The sequence below is a fragment of the Archocentrus centrarchus genome, chromosome 1 (assembly GCF_007364275.1).
Source record: "Archocentrus centrarchus isolate MPI-CPG fArcCen1 chromosome 1, fArcCen1, whole genome shotgun sequence".
Lineage (NCBI taxonomy): Eukaryota > Metazoa > Chordata > Actinopteri > Cichliformes > Cichlidae > Archocentrus > Archocentrus centrarchus.
This window is the reverse complement of record NC_044346.1, coordinates 19,349,327-19,359,598: the sequence shown is the minus strand read 5'-3', so window position 1 is coordinate 19,359,598 and position 10,272 is coordinate 19,349,327. Positions and strand designations below refer to the sequence as shown.

General features: G+C 43.4%; 1 protein-coding gene across 3 annotated transcripts in view; it reads left to right on the top strand.

The window, feature by feature from the left end:
• Positions 1–932: 932 nt before the first annotated feature.
• Positions 933–10,272, top strand: part of ndst3 (N-deacetylase/N-sulfotransferase (heparan glucosaminyl) 3) — a 44,624-nt gene continuing 35,284 nt past the window's right edge. The window contains exons 1-3 of one of the 3 annotated variants that reach the window (XM_030736183.1): positions 933–1,144; positions 2,580–2,671; positions 2,779–4,080. In XM_030736183.1, coding sequence (XP_030592043.1) covers positions 3,082–4,080 — 999 coding nt within the window. In that variant the 5' untranslated portion in view covers positions 933–1,144; positions 2,580–2,671; positions 2,779–3,081. The remainder of the gene's footprint in view (positions 1,145–2,579; positions 2,672–2,778; positions 4,081–10,272) is intronic. The other 2 variants (XM_030736176.1, XM_030736190.1) reach the window with 2 other exon arrangements.

The following is a 10,272-nucleotide window of genomic DNA, read 5'->3' as shown; positions in this document are numbered from 1 at the left end:
CATTTTCTTTATACCTTATGCTCTCTGTCAAACACACATTACTACAACAAGCTCTATTGTGATGTGAATGAGGGGCCCACCGGCTCCACTGAGGTTTGTGTGAGCCAGAGTGTGTCAGTACAATTAGGTTAAAGAGATTGATGAACTACTAGGACGTGAAAAGGGAACAACTTTATAAAAAAAAAAAATAAAAAAAAGAAACAAGAATTTCATGATTGACAAGCTGTGGCTGTTTGATGGAGATGTACAAAAGCAGGCCCATTGGGGCTGAATCATATGTGGGCAAATGTGCATGACTCAGGGCCATTTGAATAATGACAGTGAGAAATTTCTTGTAGTCATTCCCAGGACTGAGGCTATTCTTTGTGATGTGAACACGTATTTTCACCCTGGCTGTAGTCTAAGTGTTGCTCCTTTCTTCTTCTTTTTATCCTTGAGTACTACAACTTGTCCAAGGAGTGAGAGAGTCAGTAAGGCGCGCCATTAACGTGCACCGGTTCGTATCGGTGTGTGACATCCCTCATCCACCTAACACCAACTAACGGGCCGTTGAGGTTTTACCGGGCCTGTGATCGCTGATGCCCGAGAAAAGGCTGTTTGTGTCAATCAAACTGAGCCCCCACCCCTCCTTTCTCTTCTATCTCCCACCTCCCTGTGTCTCTCTCTCCCTCGATCGCCTCCACTTGTGTAGGCGCTCTTAAACCACAGCGTTTACGCACGGCAGTCAGTCGTTTACAAGCAGCCCGATATCGGTGCTCCTCTGTCTACGATATATGAAGGCTAATCTCCACCTTAATAAGCTGATATAAAGGGACAAGTGAGGATAGTCTACAGTGAGAGAGGAGACAGCGGGAGAGACAGAGTAAGAGAAAGAGAATGATGAAAGAGGGGAGGAGAGCGGATCATTCCGGCTGGCCGCCCCTACTGCTCTAGTGGAGGAGAGAGAGAGAGAGAGAGAGAGAGAGAGAGAGAGAGAGAGAGAGAGAGAGAGAGAGAGAGAGAGAGAGATGGCGCAACGCCTCAGCATCCGAAACACACGGGAGCGGTGCGCCACCGAGACCGGAGCTCTGGACTCACCCGAAGCAGCGCCACACACTCACTGCTCTCCTCTCCCCGCACGGCGGTGTCTCATGCTGGGTTAGAGGTAAGTGGGCGAGTCGGTACTCCTTCTTAACATAAACTCCATCGTGAAAGAGCGGAACGGAAAACTCTTTTATTACCTGCCGTTAAGTTTGAGTCAGCCTTTCTGTCTGCCTGAATAGGGATGTCTGTACTGCCTGCTTTTCTTCTTCTTCTTCTTTTTATTAGGCATTGTTTTCTCTGTGGATCGAACAGACGCAAAGCTAGATTTGTGGTTTTTTTTTTTGGTTGTTGTTTTTCTCTCCAGTCTTTTAGTGTTCATACTGTAGTTAAAAGAACAACATTGTTAATCTGTCTAAAGCATCATTTATCCTTTGATTTTTTTTAAAAGATCGCAGATGAAAACAACAATAAATATTAAAAATTATTTTGTGACAAACACCAAAATAACAAACCCTTTTTAAGTGAAAAATGTTGGGGTTTTGTTGCTGTTTTAATAGAATTTCAATTCTAAGATGCACAAACTTTTTTGATGTTACATTTAACAAAATATACCAAACACAAGCTGCAGGCAATGCATATTCTGTTTTTCTTACCAATCACAAGAACACTTTAAGTTATTTAAAAAGGCGAAAACTTCCACACGAAGTGTCTGAGTGTCCATGTTAATCCAATTCCAGCGCCCTCCTGTGGTTCCGAATAGTCGGGCACAAGCATACACAGAGTAACAGGTTCAATCAGCTCACTCAGGCACCTGTACCTAAGTTGCTGGCGCTTCTTTATCCACCTCTTAGACTCCATTTCAAAGAGTTTCCTCCACATTTTTTATTCATATAAAGAATTAATTTTCTCATCATCTCCTTTATTATATTTAAGGCCTCCATCCTCTATGTCCTTCTTGTTTCCCGTGATCACTAAAGGCTAGGAACATGGAAAGAAGGATGGAGAACATGAGGAAAGACTATTGATATTAAATCAGACAGAAGGAGAGAAGAAGGGTACAGAAAGACAGAACAGGGGGTGGTGAGAAGAAGAAAGAGTAAGTGATGCTGTGGGATCTTTTTCTCTCCCTGGCTCCCGGCAAATACATTAAGATGCTAATCCTGGTCTTTTTTGTCTCTTTCTATAATTCATTGCATTTTGTTCCCCTCTCTGCTCTTTTTCTCTGTCTCTCTCATTCTTGCACTTTTCTCTCGCTCTTCATTTCCTCTGTACTGTCATGGGCTCCCCCCAGATTAGTGCTCCCAGCAAAAGGATTCCAACTCTAATTTTGTGGTATTTCAGATGATTAGGCTCAGAAATAGGACAGAGGTGCACAGAGTTTGGCACAATTAAACGTATTCTCAGTGGAACTTTATAGGACTGATTAGTTGAGCCCGTATCCACCTCCCCGCACAGCCATATTAGCACACAACCAGCTGTTGTTTATTTGCGAGGATTGACTTTTGTGTTGTGTCTGTGCTTTTAACTGTGATGTTATTTGTGTGTGTGTGTGCCAGAGGTTGGCTAAGCCCTAAGGATGCGAGTTGTTTTCAATCAGCACAGTAGTTACCAGCTGTGCCCTCACATTCCCCAGGGTGGCACAACCAAGGTACACACACACCCGCAAGCAGGCACGCAGAAAACTAATGCATACTATTCAACCTTGCCCAGCAAATTCACTCTTTCTTCTTTTCTCCTTGTCCCCTTTCTCTGCAGATATTAATCATCACCCACCTCCGTCTGCGCATGTGATTCCACTGCGAGGACTGGAAGTCGAGTACCTCAGCTGCTTTACTTCAATCAAGACCTTTGTTCCCTGACATCCGGCATAGCTCCCTTATCCAACTGCCATGGTGACATGACACACCTGAGTGGCTTTGTGGGTTTGCGCCTGTCTCACGCCTAGTCAATTGGTTGGGTTTCTAAAAACGCTCAATCTCCCGCACACACACTCTCTAGACTTCAGCAAACTAAAAACGACATCGCTTCTTCCTACGCACGACACCTCAACAGTTTGCAATGACCGTGGCTGTCCGGTTCCGCCGCCACTTACGAAGGCTCTTGCTGTTACTGGCCTCCTGCTGTCTCGTCTCCTTGCTCCTCTCTGCCTATTTTCTCTTTACGAACTCCTCCCCTTCCATGCAGCTTGGACAGTCCCCTGAGCCTGCCTGCTCCCAGTCGCTCTCCATGTCCCCATATCGTCAACTCCCATACCCCTACCCTCCTAACCCTCCTCACACACATGTCTACACTGACCCAGTAGTTTTGGTGATGGTGGAGTCCCAGTACTCCCAGCTTGGCCAGGATATTGTAGCTATACTGGAGTCAGCACATTTCCAGTTCCGTATGGAGATTGCTTCAGGAAAGGGCGACCTTCCGCCACTTACAGAACAGGGTCGTGGACGATTTTCGCTCGTCATATATGAGAATCTTTTAAAGTATGCAAATGCAGACACATGGAACAGACAGCTGTTGCATCAATACTGTACTGAGTATAGAGTTGGCATCATAGGTTTCTATCGCTCCACGGAGAACTCCCCATCTCCCCTGAAACTCCGAGGCCTACCGCTGGTGCTTAGGACCACCCAGGCACTTTGGGACTGCTGTGTGGTGTCTAGCTCACCTCTTCTCCAGCTTACCAAACCTGGCACAGATCGAGGACCTTTACCTGGTGAAGACTGGACCTCATTTTCGTCTAATCACTCCACATACCAGGCGGTGCTCCATGCACGGGCTAAGGAGGGAGCAGGCTCAGGCAGCGGAGATAATTCAGGCCCTGGGTTCAATCTAGGCCTCCACGCCACAGTGGTACAGGACATGGGACTATATGATGGGGTGAGGAGAGTGCTCTTTGGCCAGGGACTGGCCTACTGGCTCCACAGACTCATCCTGGTGGATGCCATTTCCTACCTCACAGACAGGAAGCTTACTTTGGGTCTGGACCGGCACATACTGGTGGATATAGATGACATTTTTGTGGGGAAAGAAGGGACTCGCATGAATGCCAAGGATGTGAAGGTATGATGATGGGGGTGTGTGGGATAATGTGCATTAGAGAGGGAAAGAAAGGGATAAAGAGGATGAATTCATGTCAGATCAGTAGTGTTGGATTAGATTTTTCATTCTGGTATCAACTTCTAAAAAAACAGTAATTGATGGCAGTGCAGAGGTGGAGATAAGGAGGGTTTGCCGATTGCACTGTAAGTCACCTCAGCAAAAAATTGTTCCAGGAGAGTATTTTAGAGTATATTTCTTTTTTAGCTCAGGCATGGGTGCACTGAGAAATATTTGGAAGAGCTTTTGTATGCGTGTAAGGCCTCTATATGTTTGTGTATCAAGTGCGTATTTGTTGGGGTACAACGAGAGGGTATTCTCAAATGGAGATTTAGCCAAAAGAGGCCATTTAAGGGAACAAAGATGTGGTGTGAAAGAGGGAAAAGAGGAGGGGGTAAGAGAGAGAGAGAGAGAAAGAGAGGTAGTGAATGAGCCAGTCAAAAGATGAATGGCAATTATTCCTCTTTTCCCACGTTCCTCCTCTTAGGGAAACTAAGGGAGAGTCAGCCATGCAGCCTGCCTCTCAGGACAGCTTTTGTTTCAAAACACACGCTTGCATGAGCAAACACACATATAAAGATAAAGAGCCGTGCACCTATGCACATGTATACTTGCTGAAGTTAAATATTCCCAAAGACTTTAAATCTTGAGTGAATGTAATATTTATGAGAGAAAAAAGTATTTCATGTTTGCTGGAGGGTGGATAAAGCTCCGCAGCAGGAAGAATTTTGTTTGAAATCATTGGTCACATTCTCCCACTGCGTTCTCACTCAGAGAGGTTCAAGCAAAATAAATTGTGTTTTGGTGGGTTTTCATGTTTGGGAGTGTGTCTGTCTGTGGAGAGGCAGGAGGGGGGGCTCTAAGGAAGGTGAGATTTATGCTGCTATGTGGTTATGTGCATGAGCTAAGAAGAGAGGAGTTTGCTCATCACGCTGCAGTCACAGGATATATACGTGATATGGAAATGGGTTTGCGTGTGTGTATGTGTGTGTGTGGTTGGTTTCTAAATCACTACTTTAGATTAGAATGTCACTTTCACATGTCCTGTCAGGCACTGACAAAAAATGAGGCACCTGTCCGTGGCTGAGAGTTGGGCCGGGGATGAGAGGAATGGAGAGACTGAAAAAGCAGGAACGCAGTGCGTGGTGAAGTGGAGAGGAATTCCACCCTTGAATATAAAAAAGATGCTTCTATCCAAAAAGGATAAAAGAGTGCATGTTCGCGCGCAGTCGCACACATGTACTAACACGCATGCGCGCGCGCATTGCTGTGTGCATACGCATTCACAAAATGAACACACAAATGCTCCCTAGTTGGAGTTTTCATTTTAAGTCTGCCTGACTCTTCAGCTTTGTAGCATAAATATACATGAGGATGAACCAGTGCCATAACAGAAGGGCAGGGAGATGCGGATGGAGTAAGCGATGGAGATAGATAGATAGAGAGAGGATCAGAAAAAGAGGGAGGGATGCCATTTGAAACACATTACTTCCATATTTCTGCTCTTTTCTCTACTTCAAGATAGTTGGCAATTGCAGGGAGGAAGGCTCAGGAAAAAAAAAGGAAAATAGGCGAGAGGGAGGTAGACAAAGTTGGAGCACTGCGCCCAAGGGAAGAGCTAGCAGCTAACTTTGCATTTTCAGAGAAACAAAATGCTGATGGGAAATGAGAAATCAGAAGAGAGCAGGAGGGGGAGCTGGAATATGATGATTTGTAGCAGCTGTCCCCTCAGAGACGGACAGCCTCAGGTAGAGTTGTCAGATTACAGTTTGAGTAAGGCAGCTTACTACATACACCATCAGCCACAACATTAAAAGCACCGACAAAGAAATGAATAACTTTAATGATTTTGTCACAATGCAGTGCCTTTGCTGGGAAACCTTGGGTGTTGGCATTCAACAGCAGCGGCCTTCCACAGCAGGGTAAAGTGCACACTGCAAAAAGTGGTCCAGTTAGAAAATGACAAAAAATTTTTAAAAAGACCCCAAATGTGTTGAGCCAGCCAGCAAAAATAGATCAAGCATGTGGAGAATGTGCCAGAACAATGCCAATTGACAGAGGCAAACCTGCAGGACCTAAAAGGAAAAACATCCCAATGCAAGAGACTGTCCACGCTCTTACTCTATGTGTCAGAGGTGTTTTCAGCAGCAATATTGAGTAATGTTCAGGTTTTAATGTTGTGGCTTATCAGTGTATAGTCATAACAATGTGACCAATGGATTAATTTCCCTTGTTTTCAGTTATGTCTGTCATGGTGCAGAGATTAAGTAGTAAAGCCGGTTGTTTAGATTTCAGATGGGCTCTTAAAAATAAGTCTGTCCCTTCGAGCAGCATGTCAGTGAAAAGCTGTTGAAAGGATGACTCATATTAGATGACCCTGTGTGCAATATACATCTGGCTTTGGGTGAAGGTGACAGATGAAAAGATGAACACTAGTGGAATTCAGCAAATTATTCTAATTATAAAAGCAAGCTTTTTGCCAAGTTTGAACCGTGATAGCTTTATGAAGTAAAGTATGTAAATTGTTTTTTATTCAATTTGGGTCAGAACTGACTGACTGATGACCATGATGATATTAAAGGTCAGTTTTATCCCCCAGAAATCAACATCTGGGAACGATGAGTGCTTTGAAGGTTCATCCAGACATCATTTAGTATTTCATTATGGTTTCATTCAGCTATGTGACATCTGACATATGACTAAGATAAACAAAAAAAAGATATCACAATAACTACTTTTGAAGGACATATACTGTCCTCCTCAGTGCTTTAAAAGCAGCTAATGTCCAACATTGCAACAAAGTATGTAACACGGAATGTTATCGACCAATTAGTAGAACAAGATGTTTGCAGGAGCAATGTTAGAAATCCCTTTGTATCACTGCAAAGCCAACATTCAGTCTCATGTTCTCTCTGAGAGGGGAGCAGAGTGAGACACAGAGAGAGAGAGAGACCAATTAAAATGCCACCCTCCTTCTCTCTGCACTCTTCATTAGTCTCACCCCACGAGTTCATCTGGTGACAAACAATACCTACACCCCCGTCTGTCTGCACACACACTTACACACACAGCTGTATTTCCTCTATTAAAATGATTCACAGGGAGGCACCCCACAGATGACATTTCTCAAAATGAGGAATGATGCCAGTCAAAAGCTCCCATCAATGATACTTGTGCCAGTGGTTGTGTTTTTTTTAATTCATGCATGTAGGTTCTCTCCTCTTCTCTGCCTCAGAGTGGTCCTGAGGGAGGTGTCAGATCCTCATCTTCAGATCTCTCTTTATCACCTCCACCTTTCCGCTCTTCCACCTCCTCCTCCTCCTCCTCTGCACACCTTCTTCCTCACTCCCTCCTCGCCTGAGTCATTGATCACTATCTCTGGCCTATCTGTATTCCCCTCTAAGCCTCATTCTCAACTCGTTCTCGTTCTCTTCGTCTCCAAGGTGTTTTCTGCAGTGGTGTCATCAAGTTTAGACAAGACACTCATAGAAACATACGACTTGTTCATAGATTCAGAAGCCATGATGCTCTCTCAGAGCATGGAGGCTGCAGTCATCTAAAGTAGATATTTTGGATTGTTATGTTTACAGGCAAAAAAAAGTGCTTCACTGATTTGCACAGTTGCCTCAACTCAGAACTTTTCTGTGCTTTATAGCCCCCCCCCCCCCCCCCCCCCCACCGCCGCCCCCCCCCCCCCCCCCCCCCCATATTTCTACAGATATGTATTCAATTGTCCAGCAATAGACATGTCATCATGTCAGAGGAAATTGCCAAAGTTTACCATTTTTATATTGTAGCAGTCCAAATATTGCACTTGTAAGAAATAAATAGCTGAGTAAATAAGATTAAATTGTGTTTGCAGTGACAGAACGGGGCAGTTTTTGCCATTTTCATTATTTTGTTTAATTTAGTGAGTTAAATAGTTGCTACTTTCATGTGGCCTAATAAACCGTAAAGTGCTTTTTTTGCCTCTCACACTGAATAGAAAGCCTGTTTTTGCATCGTTCCCAGCTAGATGGGAGTGATTCTACAAATTACTGTGTCACACTATGACACATGGGGCAAAAACAACACATGGCATGCCCATCTGAAATAAATGTATGGGCTAAGGTCTTGTTTTCATAGCCTTATAATCGCTTTGATCTAACCTAAAATTAAAAATAAAATAGCATTAAACAAAATAAGCAATATACAGAATTGAGTGAAGGTTTTGGGCTTAATTTACTGTGCAATCCTATTTCGAGTTAATCTTTAGACCTAATTAAGTATGATGCATATTTGCAACTTAAGTCAATCAAACTAAGCTCTTTCCATATCTGTTTACCAATTTGCCAAATGCTAATGTATTACTAATGTAAAAAAGAAAAAGAAAAAGACGTTAACAGTGGCGAGGCAAGCAAATTTGAGAAGGAGGATTGATTTGGAGGAGTGTGTTGTTACAACAGGCACACAAACGTCTTTTTCTTTTGTTTTTTGTCAGTGCTATAATCACGTAACGCATGCACCCTTTAGGTAAATGACAAAGTTGCAGGTGGGAAAGCCAAAAAAAGAAATTATATAGAGGATGCCAGAGGAGAACAGGATGATGCTTCCAGCATGATGCATCCTGACATCTGCTCTCACTCATCCCCCCGATCAGGGCAAGTGAAATGATCACAGTCAGCCCTACAGAGAACTTTTACAGATAAGCTATTAGGAGAATGAAATTGCATGATGAAATTGTCTTTATTTATTTAATTTTTTTAACGTGTCACCAGTCTCATTGTAAAGAATACTCTAAAGAAAGCATTTGCCTACAAAAAGCATCTTTATAACTTATTTTGTTTAATTAACAGTTATTGTCAGTGCTCTCGTTTCACTCCAATTAAACTCTAAGAATGTGGCTGTGGGCCATGCATTTTCTCCCACAAAATGAGGCAGGTTTTGCAGTCACTGCAATCACTGAAACTCAAACTCCTTGAGGGGCTGCCAAGTAGAATTTAGCGTGAGTATAGCGATGCCAAAGCAATCACAAGTACCTTGGAAACGTAAATGCAAGAGAATAGATGATTTTGTAAAATGCTTTCAATATAATAGGCTACACTGACTTGAAACTGATGTTGAAGTGAGAGTAGAAGTGGAATAGGGAAAGGAAGAGTAAGCGAAAGGAAGACTGGCATTAACTAGTACAGTTTTCTTTCTGCTCATCAAATAGAGATGCCTGACCCAGTTAAATCTGCTGGTCTAGTGTTAAACATTACACGCACATACAGTGTAGGCACAAAGCACTCATGTAGATGAATCAAGAACTTTGACCTGCTTTTGCAGAGGAATTAAACTTGATACGTGTTCCTCTCTTGTTTGTTGTTTCTTTCCACTCGCCTTCAAATCCATTTGTCTGCAAAATCCTGCCTGAAATCAATTATTTCATAATTACTCTTATCATTTTAGATATCCCAGTAAGGCTTAAAGCTGTGGAAAGAAAGAAATGGAAAAAAGAAATGGTGCAAATGCGAGAATGACAGAATGGGGATATGGTGAAGAGGTGGCTGCTGTAAAGGGTTTTTGAAAGGCAGTGAGTGCCAGCTGTCCGGATGCCTGTCTCCCATCTGTTTGAACCCCAACATCTAGCTGGCAACTCTTCCTACACATACGCATGAAAGTACACACCAACACACACTGTCACTCTCACATACACAGAAACAACTGGCATCGCTTCTGACACTAGCAGTGTTAGGGAGCTGTGGGATTGGGCACAGAAATTAGGGCTATTGCTATCCACTAATCCCAGTGCGTGTTTACCTTCATCACTCGGATTGGAAAGATCTCTCACGCGCGCCATAGTCCGACCTCCCGCTAAACTAAATCTCACTTTGTTTCTCGCAAAGAATCACTTATGGCCCATTTTAAAGCTATTCTCAGCTTTGAGCTCAGTATCCAGCGGACACTTGGGCTCTGTTTTATTCTGTTTCCATAAGAAAAAAACATCATGAGGGGACTTCGCTGTCCCGCAGAGACAGAATTAGTTTGGTCACATGCTCAGTGTTTCATTTGTGTCCAAGAAGTGAACTCCCCCTTTTCTCTTTTGCTCACCACGTACCCACATTCTCCCTTCTCATACCTTAGTCAGATAAACTCTGAGAAGCTGGGTCTAATTTGAAGGCAGTAAACAACAAT